Source organism: Rhipicephalus sanguineus, chromosome 1 (assembly GCF_013339695.2).
Source record: "Rhipicephalus sanguineus isolate Rsan-2018 chromosome 1, BIME_Rsan_1.4, whole genome shotgun sequence".
NCBI lineage: Eukaryota > Metazoa > Arthropoda > Arachnida > Ixodida > Ixodidae > Rhipicephalus > Rhipicephalus sanguineus.
Window position 1 is genome coordinate 128,346,135 of NC_051176.1, and position 15,412 is coordinate 128,361,546.

Genomic DNA, 15,412 nt, shown 5'->3' on the forward strand with positions numbered 1-15,412 from the left:
GGCAAGAAGGAAATAAATGGCACAATCTCCTGCTGTGTTCCGGAGACCGCGCCTGGGAGGGAAAAGGAAAAGGTAGCAATAAACGCTCCCCCGCCGGAGCTAGTGCAAAGAGTCCAGCCTGTTCCTTCCCGAGCCTCCGCTCCACTTTCCCGTTCGGGAACGAAAGTGAGCCTTCACTCGACTCGCATCTCACGACGACTTGTACCAAAACCGTGTCACTGATCCGAAAATGTGATTTTTTTCTTCTCGTTGCACACTAAATAAAAAAAATTCCTATATGTATCTGATATGACACGTGAAGTGTCTCTATCAGACAAATTAAAAAAAGAGGAAACTGAACACAACAACACACGCCATAAGACATATAATATATATATCTATATATTTGCTTAAACACACATGAGGATGAGAAGTACAGAACAAGTTGCAGTTGATGACATCTTGTTCAATGTGGGATGAAAGTGTTATGGATACATCAAACGTTGACCTCTCTCTCGCATGTCCTTGAAGATGTCTTGAACAGCAGGGACTATTTGGTGCTGGGGTTTTCAAGCGCCCGACGTTTCATGCGGAGTTTGCTGAAGGTTCTCCGAAGTGGATCACATGTGGCACATTTGGTGAAAAACATATTAAAAAAATACACATAAATGCCTGGATCTGTCCAGCACATGGTCTTCATCGGTGAATTGAGCGTCCTCATTTGTCACTAAGCATGTTACAGAAATATACATTTCAAAGAGGCGCGTTCACGGGCTGCTACGATTGTACAGACCTTTGGTTTCGTGCTTTCTCAGCGTGGCACTGGCACGCGGTTACTTTTATCGCGCAGGCACTTAAAGGCCAGTGCACCAGTACCAACTACTGCAAAAACTTGAGTTGCCAGGTGATCATTGCTCGCGCTCGACAAACCCTAACTTCTGTATCGAAGATAACGAACTTTCTTCTTACTCTCTTTTTTTAATGACAATCGCACTGAGTCTAAAGATAGTGGCAGCACTCGAAAACAGACAGCTAGGTGACGAAATGTGGTCTACAAATGCAGACAAGGCTGCTTTTGAGAGAGCGAGAAGGCTAATTGTTTCGTGTTACAACTTGGCATTTAGCGTTTTATCAGCTGTAAAAGAGTCCGAAGTGCACATAGAAAAATCCTCGTACACTAATTCCCAAACGAAAGCAATTGACAGAGTTCCATATTTAGTGCAATGCGGACCGGTCAAAGAATTTTCGTACACCTACGTAGAAATAGTCATCGGAGTGCGTGTCCCGCTTGCATCCAGTCTACAAGTTATTAGGCACAGCTTAAATGAGGCTAAGTGGGTTTTGTAACAGTTAGCACACCAATTCACATGTCGTCATGCTTGGCACGGCGATCCGCACTTACGCCTTCAATAACTGACATCAGTGGTCCTTGGCCAAAGGGGCCCAACGGTCGCACATTCATTTCGGTACTGTCCACTGAACCCTGGAGCATTGCAATGACCCGTGAAGAGCGGCGTCCAAGGTGAAAGCCTGATGTGACACCATGCTTGCTGCAGTCAATACATGGACTGTAGTCAACGTTGTGAACGGGTTGTGGCGGCAGCCTGCGTGTTACAGGAAAAGGAAGACTCGGAAGGTACTTTGAGGCCCTTCTGTTACATTACCTGGGTCATAATTAGAATCACTTGAAAGCATCGTCTTCAACAAGTATCCTTTCTTTTGTTTCTCGCTGTCGCAGGAACATGTAATCTGCTTTTACTTCCAAAAGCAAGCCGTTAGCCAATGTCCATGATTAGCTTGCCACCGAGTAGGAAACCTCTGCAGCGTTCAACTGAAGTTGACACACACATGCTGGTAGTTAATGTCAGTTTTCTTGCAGATAAACTAGGAAAGCACGGGACTGATTCGAAGATTGCTGCTCGAGGTGCTGCCGTTTCGTGGTTCATCGGAGCCTGTCCCTTCAGGGGCCACTTGGATGCGTACCACTTGCTGCCTGAGCTACAGTTCTCGAAAGTTGTGCTTTTCTTTCCTGAAACCGCCGCTGCAGCACAGTTCTGGAAGTGTCCACAGAAGCGCACCCACTCACAGCTCAGAGACCTCGAGCTTCCCAGCCCTGTTGGGCGTCCCCATCTTGGTGAGGAAGACGCTAGCGTAAGGGCAGCCGCCGTTCTTGTTGTTCCTGTTGAGGTTGTTGCGCTCCGCCACCTCAGGGCACAGAAGGTCGGTCGAGCCACCTACGGGTATACTGATGTTTTGCACTGTGCCGTTGGACAGAACGTACACCTCGGAACACAGCTGTGCAGAGTCGAACTCGCGGTCCTGAGTTTGCCGGTGCGTGTCCGTCGAAGAGGACGTGCTTCCCGACGGCTCGGCCACCGCGTTTTCGTCCAAAGAGTTGCGGTCTGCGGCCCTGCAAGTGGCAAACAGATATGGCGCGCAACTGATTCGTGCGGTCAGCCTTGCGACTCGCATGTTTTGCGAGGCTATAGGAGGGGAAGAAAGGATGGCTGAAGTTATATGGAGATGTGTTTATTTTTATGCATCTGCAAAGGTGGGTTATGCCATCAAATGCTGGCATGAAGGTACGTGCAAAAGGGTGTTTGGCCGCACAACTGCTGAAGATAGCAGACATGCACGTGCTTGTGCGCCAACTTAGAGCAGTTTCAGACTGCGTGCCATGACTAGAACACTTCTCAAGCATGATCAGCGTACTCGGTATCTTGCTAGTTGGAAAGGGATGGGAAGGACGGGCTCCCCTGACGCGCCATTAAGTAAGCTGCATTACCTCAAAAGTTGGTATAGCGCTCTACTTACGACCAAGCCTTTTTTTTTTTATATATATATGCGAACTCATCGTTCATAATACTGTATTTGATGTGAAACGTTTTAATGCGAAGCATTCTCGTCGAGTGTAGCACAGTTTTTTCTGTCATTTGTCTAATCGTTTTTACAGGCCGATCCCAAATATAGTGTGGCCTCGGCTTCCTGAAAACGCAGGCCGGGGCTCTACCGCAGCTGTCGATGGTTCTCGCCATAACTCTGACGATCTGCCGCTTGTGAAGCCATTTCAGTCCAAGCTCTTTCACGGCACTTTTCAATAAAAAAAACAGCAATTGAAATTTATGTTGTGCTGGGCGGGGTAAAACACCCGTTGCATGTGTTCCTCAAGCACAGGAGCCTGATGCTTCGCGCGATGCGCTGGAATACCTCGCTCCAAGGCGCATCTCACTCCAGCCGACTTCAAAGCAAGCGTAAGCGCGTCGAAGCCGCCTGTCCTCGTTATGCCAGTGAGACACATTTAGCACACGCTGAGCTATTGCAACGAAAAAAGATCGCTGAACGCTGGTTTTACGCCCACCAAAACGGAGGAAACTGAGTAACTTCAAAATAAAAAGTACTGAATGGACAGAGGGTAAACGACGTTTACAAGCGCGCCGTTTTCCCTCGGTCTCGTTCATGGTTTCCGAACTAGGTACTTTGAACGTGAAATATATACACCGATTTTCATATAAAACTTCGAGCTCAAATAGAGAACGCAGGACGAAGAAGGGAAACACCCCACAAGTGGTGTGTTTCCCTTCTTCGTCCTGCGTGGTCTATTTGCGCTGAAAGCATTATACGAAAAAGCGATACCAACTAGCCCACCTTACCTATCCTGTCACAATGTACACCGATCTCTGACTTTGTAAACTTCCTCTAACGTAATAAAATGTTTCATCTTCAACAATCACTGTGTCATGCTCGCTGCAGGCACCACCGGTTTGCACACGCGCTGCAACCGTGTTCGCTGTTTGTATCCAGAACACGCGGTCCTCCAGTACCTTTCGTCTCACCAAACAGCAATGCTTTGCGTCACGGCACGCTATCCGCCGTGGTGACTCAGCGGCTGAAGCGTTGCGCTGAGCACGAGGTGGTCGGCTTGATTCCTTGGCACGGCGGCCGCATTATGATAGAGGTTAAATAAACAGAAAGAAAAGTAGCGCCCGTGCATTTAGGTGCATGCTGAAGCACCCCCGCTGGTCAAAATTAATCGGGAGTCCCCCACTACGGCGTTCCTCATAATCATATCGAGGTCTTGGCACGTAAAACCCCGCAATTTAATTAAATCACGCCACGCGTACCTTGGCTTGTGGATGGCAGAGTTTCTTTTCTTTTTTCTTTTTTTTCACTTTCGCTGCTTGTAATACTTGCATCAACTTCGGCCGCGCGCAGGTCGTTCCTTCTAAGCCTACCACAAAGTCCTACTTTGCTTATCTGAGCCTGCATTGCCAGGACTCTACTGTTATAGTTTCTTGTAGCCCGTTATTTTTTAGCACGACATGCTCATGGTGCGACCATTCGTAAGCGCGTTTGTTTTCCTAACCACCGCTTTATATTCAAGCCAGTGCAAACGTTCAAGCTTCGCTACATTTTTCACGGCGCTGTCAACTGCATGGGGGCGAGGAAGCAGTTATATTTAACGAGGGAACCGAAGGGGCACATTTGTGTCAAGATAAAACAAACGTCTGCCATAATGGCCCTTAGAGAACTGTAACCTGCGCTATGTTACAAGCTCATGCACATTAAAAGTTGCTAAAAAGAAAAGGTAAAAGTTAGGTTCCAGTTCCCGTAATCTTATAAGACAAATTACACGTCCAAATGTGAGTGGCATAATTCAATTTGGTGCACATAAAAAGAAGAGGAAAGCGGTTAAGGACAGGCGTAGATCAAACGAAAGGGCTAAGAAGAGTCAAATGGGGGAAAGAGTACAAGGCATGTGTAAAGAGGCGCATCATGCTGCAGTGCCTGCTGTCCTACGATATATACTAACCTTGTCTCTTCGTCTTCCTTATACCATTCGTTGTCGTACGAGTGCATCCAAATCGGGTTCGACCTATGAAAAAAGGGGGCGTAGATTTCTTTTTTTGTCCACTATTTGGTTTTGTAAAATCATGGGAACAGTAACATTGGCCAAATGAGTTCAGGCAATTTGCAAAAAAGTTTCCTTTTTTTTTTTTTGCATCTGGGTGTCCGAAGAACAACGCTTCTGCGTGGCTCAAAATGATTAGTTGTCATGCGTTCGAGACGCATTTAGGCATTAGCCCTTCCGTCTCCGATCATGCCTGTGTCGGTAATGAATGCTATCGGTAACTGCATCAACTATTGTTCGCCTCGACATGTACATAGTATTGCCCTATGACCCACGGGCTTTGTGTAATGAGTACGGGAGGAATTAATGAGTAGCCCGGATGCATCCAGAAGGGGTGTTGCCGATGCATTTGAGTATGGAGGTTCTGCGACTTGAATTATGTTTCGTACGCATGAACGCCAGCTTGCCGCTGGGAATCCTACTATACTAACGTGATCGACCGACAATCGTAAACGTATGCAGATGAAACGACCCTCGATTGATTAGTATAACTGCCGGAACAATATATCTCTACTTTAATGTTCGGTTTTTCACGCAGTGTTACACACGAAACATAATTCTGCCTCGGATTTCGAGAAATCCTGCGTTCGGTTGGCATTTAAAACTTAGTAACTCACGTGTACATAGTGAAACACACGGCGTGAATGCAGCACAAATGGCCGAAGTGCGTGAAATGCGTGCGTGTTTACCGATAAAAAGTTACCAAGTCAAGCGCTGACTACACGAACTGAATCGTTATTGGTCAAACAACATGCATGGTATATATATTCAAAGCGCGCGGGTTTTTGAACAAGGTACTGCGGACGGGTGGCGTTGTCGGCAGGTTCAGAAGCCCCCCCCCCCCCCCCCCCAGCAACATCATGAAAAAACATGCATCAAAAATTTCTCGTTAGGAAACGGCAGTTTAAGGGCTACCGCATAAAAATTAAGGCTGCATTATTTCGTCGGGATCACCGAGGACTAGTTAAACTAGTTAAAAAAACGTAACTACACGCAACCGAAGGAAAAGAATGAAACAAAAGGAGCAGCAAGTCATCGCGTTTATGTAAAACGTCTTTCATAGTTTCAAGAAATTTAGGTCACGTTAAATGGTCGAGGTTGTTCTTACAGCTTCCTACATGACAACAAGAATTTTAAGGCTGCCGATTGAGCGTTTTAACGAGAAACGGAAGAAAGGTAGAGAGAAAAAAAAAAACGTTATGTGCGTGGTTTACCGCGATTCGAACTTTTCGGGAAAGCTTTTTGTTGGCGTATCGCTTAGCTTTTACATGTGGCTGCAGTTAAATTGGCCTAACGGGGCGCTGTATTAACAAACGCCTAACAATATTAACAAAATTTTTTTTTAACTAGTGGGAGAACGTCCAAATTAGTATTGCATTGCGGGCGGCTGGGAGTTTAAGCCAGATATTGGGAAAACAGCTGCATAAACAGGCATCACGATAGCGGCGCGCGTGAAATTGCTTGATATCGCTTACATAAAAAGAAAAAATATGACGACAGTCGCGAAAGTCAATCCTTGGTGACTACTTTATAAATAATTTGCTCTTTTGAATCTTCATGTTTCGTAATTTGCAGTTTTCTTACCGTGAGTGCACGTGTTTTTCATTATGTTGCTGCTGTTATTTTTTTTTTAACTTACCGACGTCGCTACTTGTTAGTAATACCCTATTCGGTGACCCCCACTATTTGCAATGAACTATGCATTTTACTTGACCAATGAAGATTCACTTAGTAGTAAGCGCTTGTGTATGTAGCTATTTTCGCTAATGCCATACCTACCCGCATGCACTCCGTTATTTTGCACTGCATCCACGCTACGAATATGGACCAACGTGCCCGAATCGCTACTCCAATTTTATGCAGCGCTGAGAATTCGAATGCATTCAAGTAGTTCCCGCATTCGATGCAGCTAAAATATAACTAAATATCGTTCATGTTTTTTATCTAACTTGACAAATTATTTGCAACTAAGTAAAAACGACGTGATCATAGCTTCAGTAAAGCTCTTCAGTAACGTTACTGCAATCAATGGGAGCAATATGTATAAGGCAGAATTCACCGGCCTTCTCTGAGTTGTTGTTGCAACTGAAGGCCTGCAGCCTCCTAAACTTCAGCCAACCAAAAGGTCATTTCAAGGCATATGGTTGAAAGTTGCAAACAATAATTTCACCGACACTTCATTTAGGCAATAATTGGAGCGACTCCATTAAAATATTTTCAGTCACAAGACAACAGCAGCTGTTATTCGACACGATGGCCCAGATCCACAGCAGCGTTCTAACACAAGGAGAGATTATAGCAAGCAGCGCAAGGCAAATACAGTTTTATAAAGCGGAAACCCTGCTTGTCTAGAGGCTCTGGTCTCTGTCTGAACAAGTACAATAAGAGATTACAACAATGAACAAATAAGCGTGCACTGAAAAGAAATGTCGAAAATAAGCAGTAGTTAATCATCGATTCTTCATCTCCGACCTTAAATGTTGGAGCAAAAGCAGACACCTGTGCCCCGTCAGTGCTAAAACAAAATTTTACAAGCGGTTGACAACCTGAGCGGCGAAACCGAAAAGCGCGCCTTTACTACTCTGGAATACGGTGATAGCTGTTTTCTGGCTGCTTCTATTTAAAGCAAGGGGGATGACATCGAAATGCAGCCGCTGCATAGATTGAATGTTCTCAATCACAGGAACGCTGTCTACTGCAGGCAACAATTAAAGGGCTCTCTCTTGACCTCTGACGCTTGAAGGAGATGAGGTTTTTAAACAGCCCACACAATTACGCAGCCTTTCCTATAGCACTGAAATACGTGAATTATCCTCAGTCTTTGCGATGTCATTTTGCTGCTGCAGCCACCGTTCACTGTGCTAATCTCTCTCTCTCCCACTCTTTCATTATCATTAAAGTGCATATTTATTGTGTGTGTGTGCTCCGTTTTATTTTTTAATTCCTTGTCCGCCTCGCCAAACTCATACGAAACCGACCAATCTTTGCTGATGCTGTTGTTAAGAAGGGTGGTCAGTCTCCAGAATGGGAACATAAGATTTTCCTTTTTTTTTACGGAGACACTAACAGGAATATGCTGCACAAATACGCGTAAAAAAAGTTTAGTTTCAATGCACGGACGTGTTAATGCATGTGATGTCGAACCAACTTTTGACACTGCGTCGAGAGCTGCTCTCTTAAATTACATAATGCTAGGATTATTTTCTTCCTTTTCTAACATGTGATTTATAACGGAAGTAACGAAATTTTTTTAAAGTTAGATTTTACGTCAGTTAGATGATATTAGGCGCTGTATAAATAGAGTACGCTAATGTACTCTTCCAGCGTGTACTAGCTTAAGACTGTAGGCACCGGAGTTTTCTGTGACCAGAGTCGTTCGCTCCGGCCGATTATTTCAAAAGCATTTACTGTAAATTACTGTGCATTGTGTTGCGCAGCTTAAGACAGCCTTGCGTTGAAATGATGAAATGACAGAGCCCCTGCAAACGTATTTTGTAAGAAGGCGAGCCGCTTTGAGGCCCACAGATATCGCTTACCCTTCGACTGAGTGCTGGTTTGTGTTTGGCACATCCATGCGGTTTAACGCCGAATCCCGAGAACCTAGGAGCGAGGGGGGTAAGAAAAGGAGTCAGCACAAATACGCCGTGCGAAGAATATCCGCTTATAGATGGTGCACCACAGCAAACAGCACCCGCTGTTTGTGGAGCGCCTGCATTTCTTTTTTTTCTTTTTTTTTTCTCAGTAGCCAGAAAGTTGGCGGATACGTGCAGTGGTTTGGTAATATATACTGGTACGAGAAGACAAGAGGCACGTTCCGCTGGAGTATACAGAAGACGGGTCTTTCCTCGTTGATTTGGCGATAAAAGATGGTTTATTCGCTTCAGCTACTGTACTACAATGAACAGCTTGGAGAATACAGCATGTATTTTATCGGTCACGCGATTCGACTACGTTCGCCACGCTTCCAACCCAAGAATACCAGTAACAGAGGTGTAAAGTGCAATGTTCCGCTACGCATGAACACGGCGTTTCGTAACACTTAATTCCGGTGGCACTTGAGTCGTATCTGGACGAAAAAAAAAAAAAAAAAAGGAAATAGCGCAGCTTGCACTAAGTCGCGCAAGGCTGGGTCACAGCAGAGCTGGTGGGCACCTAGTATGGTCCTGGCTTGGCTTTTCTTTTAGCCTCTCACCTCTCTCTTTCACACCCCTTGCTATACTGTACTGTACATGGCTATGATGCTCTATTTTTTCCCCATCTTTTCTTGTGTCTATGTCTTTCTATCACTTCCTCTCTGTCTATTTTCTTTCTCTGTCTTTCCATCTTTTCCTTAGAAACGTGCATGTTTGGGCTAGTTGGTAATCCATTCATGCTACTATAGATGGCTTGCACGTGACGTCATGCAGGCAGCTTCTGCATGTACTGGTACTCCACGATGGTGGTTTTGATGACAAACAAATTGCGTCAATGTGAAAACGACATAGCAGGAGCGTCTCTGTGCGTGCATAACAAAAGAACCTGCATGTGATGTTTTGATTAAACATTATTGCGCCATCACAAACGACGCGTCTCCACATGCTGGTGCTCCAACATACGGCGTTTCCGTGACGTCGGTGCAAGCCATCTATAGCACGAACTTCAGAGACGAGCGCTTGCGTGTGTCGTAATCTTTCGTAGCCCTGGTCGACCGAGCCCGGACGGCGGAAAGAGCCAATGGTCTTCAGGACTAGAAGGTCCAACCACTAGCGACTCAACTTGCTAGAAATAAATGTTTCATTCTCTCTTTCCCTCGTCCCTGAAGTTCGCGCTATAGCAGCATCTTTTCCTGTCTTTCTTGCCTTTCTCTCTCTCTCTCTCTGTACTAGTTCTCTCGCCCATCAGATTTATTGCATCCCACGCCGTATAAATCGGCGCACGTGTTCTGGGAGCGAAGCAGAAGTGGAAGAAGAGGAAGGCGATGAGGAAGAGGACGAATAGATCGCGTGCTGGTTCATAATGATGATAACTTTCTATCTACGACACACGGCAAACCTCGAGCATAACAGCTCTGCTGCAAAACATGCTAACTGTGATAAAATTTCTTTCAGTGGCTATGCTACTTTTCAGAAGGTCACAGTTACCTTGCCGTAACGCCAGAGTCATACATACTATCTTGAGACAATGCTCCAAAACGTTGATACCTATGATTTTGCTGTGTTTTGCATTTAAAACGACATGTTATGTTGATGTGTTATTCGTAAGATACACTGTCAACGTTTGTGCTATTCTAATAGTATTCATTCGTAGTAGTATTCAAAACAAAACTATTGCTAATTGATTCCGAACGGATGCTTGAATATTAAAGATCAGTCTCGTCAATGTCATACCGGGCTTAAACGGATGCCTCCTTCATCTAGTTTATGTAATTTTACGTTATGCATGCGCGTTCACAAACACTGCTGGTCACCGAAGATGGTAGAGATCTTCACGACAAGAAAGGCAAGCTTCCATTTATTCACATGCAAAAAAGATTCACCATATTTAAAATGAGACCTAGACGATATCGACCGCGGCAGCAATGCCTCGGTCAATAAGGCTTGGAACTTCGAGCGGTTTGTTTACAATGAAGCGGTATTTCAATTTTAAAACGCACCGCTGTTATCGATAGCTTCTTTCACATCTCGTTTCCTCCTAGCCTACTGCACCTCCTACAAATGCGGTCCTTCTTCAGCTGACGGCACTTATAGCGCAGCTGACGCTCCCCGCGGTAATGAAATTTGTGGTCACCTAACTAGAACGGCACAAGGGACCGAGGCGAGCTTCAAGCAACAAGGATGGCGTCCATCGATCGTTCACTATAGTGCTCACGCTTACTTTACTCGAGGAAACGAGGGATATTTTTTTTTTGTCCATCCGGTGTGACCAGCATTTTTCTATCTGTATTCGATCACTTTTTTTACGGAGAAGCATGAAAATATTGCAAGTGATACGCGATATAGAGAACCTCCAGGCCGTGTATAGTGCGGTCCCAGTGACTCCCAGATCAATGGCTGCACATGTAAGCGCCAGCTCGTTAGCGCTAGCGTTAGATTTTCACCTTCTTTAGCCACGCAGTCTCGCTTTTGGTTACTTTCTTCCTGAGCCATGCCGTGTAAGAAAAGCAATCGTTCGTTCTCGATTTACGTTAGAAGGTCTGTAGAAAGATAATGCGAACAGCAAACATTTTGCACCGAGCTTCGTAAAATCAGTTCTTACACGTTCCAACTCTTGTGGCGAATGTCCGTGCATATTAGACACGAAACGAGTACACATATGCACAAGTCGGAGAGAGGATACCGATAAACGTCTGCTCTGCTTATGTTTAGTCCCATTACGAACGCTTTTCTCGCTACTGTGCTTGTAAAACTACAATTATTAAGCATTTCATTTACATGTTCATAGCAACAACCGATCTTTATCTGTAGTGTAAATGCGACACTAAAAAGTGCGAAATGATGTCATTGTGCATATTTCGTGACATTTGAGGGTTAAAGGGCGATGGCGAAACAGCCATGAGGAAAACTCACAGCGACCATCTTTTATGTGCGTTGACGTCATTAATGCGTGTTACGTGCCACAAAGACAAAGTGAACGATGCACTGAACACACTACAAGATGCATAATCATTTTAGATAGCGTATTGAACTTTACGGTGCGTTTGAACACGTCACTTCTTGCCCACTCAGACATATAACGGCGTGATAAGGTAGCTAAGTACTTTTTTTTTCTTTTTTTTGCGAGAAATTACGTTCTGTAAACATCGCTAGCGAGACTTAAAATGCCCAAACAACATACGAAGTTCGCGCTATTAGACAACAGCAATATTTTTTGTCGTTATAAAAATCTTCTAGCCTTTCTTTTAATCATTTATTTACGAAACGAACTTTCTTAGTATATTTAGGTAGCACTATAATCGATGTAATTAGGGAAACACCATCAAAATAAGTATGGTAATATTTTTTTCAAAAGGGAAACAGGCTTACCGAAAGCAGTCGCAGTCGCTGCTTTTAGCTGGCGTTCATACCTTGGGGTAAAAAAGGCAGCAGAAAAGTTAATCCCAGCAGATGTTCGCAAATTGGGAGATATACACAAAGCCTGTAACAAAGCTTGGTGCAGTGGGGCCAAAAAATGTGGAACAGTGGGTGCCAGTCTTACCGCTTTAAAAGGACAGGTTGGTATTTAGCAAGTACCGATCTGTTCTACAAGGCAGAATGTCATAATCGCAGTTTTATGCAGCCTATTCTTAGTCGAAACAAAGATCAATGAACATACCGAAAAACAAATTCAATATAAGATTTTCTATGAAATTGGGCAAGAATAGTGCTTAAATTTGCAATGTTGCAAAATTCAGTATGCACGGTCCTTTCCCTTAAGAATCCTCTCCCTTAAGTTAGTCAAGACATTTCGGGAATGCCATGAAAACACGATGGGCAATTTTGGGGAAAACGTACCATTGGGATGTACACCTCGTAATATACGTGGCACACGCAATAACAAGTGCATAGTCGCTGTATTCGTTCGTACTCAATCATTCCAGAAAAAAAAAGTTCTCAGATTTCGATAAAGCGTTCATTTATGACTATAACTATTTATCCCTGCCTATTATCATCGCCACATTCATTCTTAATGCTTTCTTGCTTTTGTTTCATGAGCCTGCCTTCCCATTCGTCCCTGTGGACGAATGTCGTGACCACCGAACTTCGTTCCACATGAGACAAACTCTCGGAGACAATGAATCATTTTTTTTTTCTGGGGCGTGTTTCGGGCTTCCTTTAAATTAATTTGTTATATTTTACTGACAAGACTCCGCAGTCTACGAGTAAATTTTCTAATAAACCTCCCCGCAGCAGCATATGCGTGTGTGCAGGGGGTGTAGGAGAGGAAGATATTGCCTCTTCCACTTTCAACAACCAGTCCTAAAAACCATTCTTAAAAGTATGACCCATCACCGGTGCTTAAATACGTGAGGAGTGCGGGATGAAGAAACGCATAAACATCGCAACTGCACCAATAAATTCAAATACCTAACCCAGCAATTGGGATCCCCTGGCAATCATCAAAATGGCGTCCATCTGTGTGCGCACGCTCATGTTTCAAGTATCAAGTGTGCATAACAGAATAATTCCAACACGTAGGACCTATTGTCAATTTTACCCTCTGCGACAATTTTCTTTTTCTTTGGTTTAACTATTTTGTACTTGGGACCGTCAAATGTTAATCAGTACTGACCGATCAGCAATACTTTTCTTTGTTGCGATTATGCGAATGATCATGTCAGGTGTGCTCGGTATCGGACACCTACACCACGAAGAACACTAAGCGCCGAAATCTCCCATCTTTATAAGTTCGTAGCATTTTAGGGGCCTGGTTTGTCGTCCATCGAGTGTCTCATATCGCATGGTCACGCAGTGGTCAATACATAACTTGCAACTACGTCACACCGCGGAACTCTGGGATACGATTTCGCGGCATGCGCCGCCATTACCGAGCACATGGCAGCAGACGACACCTACTCAAGCTGTGCGGCTCTCGCATTTCCCGTCAACGCTGCACATCGCAACGGCGATCTGTGCGATATTTGGCTGCTGCACGAGAAGTGTAAATCAATAATAAAAAAAAAAGACCAGGGGCGGGGACATACTGTTTGCCAAACGTGATCATAAACCCGTGCGACCGCACGAAAGAGCTGTCCGAGAAGCTGAGCAATGACTTATGCGCGCGTAAACAGGAAGGACCTCAGACGTTTCACAACGTTTGTGTGTGCGGGTGTCACTTCATAACAGGCAAGTTATGCTTCCGAATCTCCTCACCTTTTCGCCGAGTCTATCACCACGGGGTTATGCGGGAGGTCCATTTTTGTCGAAACGTGAAGCACCGATTGAGCACAGCGATCGCGTCTTGGTTTTCGGGAGGCCTTTTAGCTCTTCGGTGAAACGAACCCCGACTGGTCGCCAAACATGTTATTGGGCCATGGTTTTATGCAGCAATCAGCGACGAAATCTGTGCAGTTTGAGCGCCGCAAAATGCATGCGGCGAAGAGCGCCGCTGTAGGTGACTCGCGCGAAGTTGTTTCAACCATTACGTGCGACACCACTGACGACACTCCAGGCTGCATAATGTCCTGAACGATTCTCGTTCGTCATAAGCGCAAGGCAAACGATCAAAACACGCGCACTATACGCCGAACAATCCGCGCACGAACGTTAACACAGCGCGGTCACTGAGACGTATGTGCTCGGTGATGGCGGACGGAAGACAGGAACTGACGTCACTTGCAAGTTATGTATACAGGCCTAAAACAAGGCTAACAATGCTCAAAATCAATTCAATATCAACTAACACGGTCTGAAATAATATAAAGTACACAAATAACCAAGATTTAATCGCAATAATTTACCTAAAATCGCAAAAAACGCTTATGAAACATCCAGCTGATAATCGCGCGGCGCAAGAGAGGGCGCCACTGTCTCGGCAAGCGCGCGATTGCCGAAGGAACCGCTGGGTGGCCCGTGCTGCGCACTTTTTTAGCTTTCACGGTAGCGGAGCTGCATTAAGCGCAGGATTTAGAACAACACCAAGGCCTACACAAGAACGCCGGCGCAGGATATAGCGAGGTATTTAGAACTGCACCAAGACTTACACAAGAACTACATTTTTTTTTTCTCTCGCTTGCGTCAGTTGGAATTACACAGCGCAGTAACTACAACACTTCGTTTGGCCCCGCCTGCGTCTCGTGTCTGAACGTATACTTAGCACATGCGCTACGTTCTGCATAGTGAGATTTCGGAGAGCTCGAACGACGCATCATTACTGCTTTTCAACATTTACAATAGGATAATAAATATGTAAGCCTCACATCTTACGGTTACAACTGTAAAGACAGCATTCAGGTTACGGCTAAGGCACGTTCATAACAAACGTCAGTCGGCGGCTCACATTTTCTACAGAAAAATGTGACTGCACCTGACGCATCAAGCTAACTAGGAGCAGGTCAAAGCAGCACGTGGAATGGCGAGTGTATTCCAGTGAGTTTCTCCCTGTCGTTTGATAACCCTTCACAGTGCTGAGCATCGGGCCCCGCACTCACCGGCTCCTCTGGGCAAGGCAGAGAGATATGACGAGCGCCAGCATCACCGACAGGAATACGGAGAGGCCGATGAGCCACGTGCGCATCTGGTCCTCCTCCCGTTCGGCGTCGCTCAGGGCGTCCGCCGGCTGCAAGCAAAAGAGGGCGTGAGGAATGCTGCGGCACGACACTACCGCCGTCATGCAACTGTCGCTTTCCCTGACCAGTGATATCGCAGCAAAGTGAGCAGTCATGTTGTCACGTCAGCGAAATAATACGTCGGCGAATAAAGACGACACATGAAACTGAGTGCAGAACAGCGTTGAACACACAGTGAATGAACTTTGGAATGAAAGTACAACGCAACACGATAATGTAAGTGTTAGCTGTAAAATAGGGGCTGTTACCATTAATACCTGTCGTTATGTCTCGAAACAGTA

At 45.1% G+C, this 15,412-nt stretch overlaps 1 protein-coding gene across 2 annotated transcripts in view; it reads right to left on the reverse strand.

Moving 5' to 3' along the window:
• Positions 1–365: 365 nt before the first annotated feature.
• The window catches only part of LOC119397693 (cadherin-23), a 157,531-nt gene continuing 142,484 nt past the window's right edge, over positions 366–15,412 (reverse strand). Inside the window, exons 32-36 of one of the 2 annotated variants that reach the window (XM_037665119.2) lie at positions 14,994–15,121; positions 11,890–11,930; positions 8,425–8,488; positions 4,790–4,852; positions 366–2,389 (exon numbers count right to left, since the gene is read on the reverse strand). In XM_037665119.2, coding sequence (XP_037521047.1) covers positions 2,062–2,389; positions 4,790–4,852; positions 8,425–8,488; positions 11,890–11,930; positions 14,994–15,121 — 624 coding nt within the window. In that variant the 3' untranslated portion in view covers positions 366–2,061. The remainder of the gene's footprint in view (positions 2,390–4,789; positions 4,853–8,424; positions 8,489–11,889; positions 11,931–14,993; positions 15,122–15,412) is intronic. The other variant, XM_037665123.2, reaches the window with a different exon arrangement.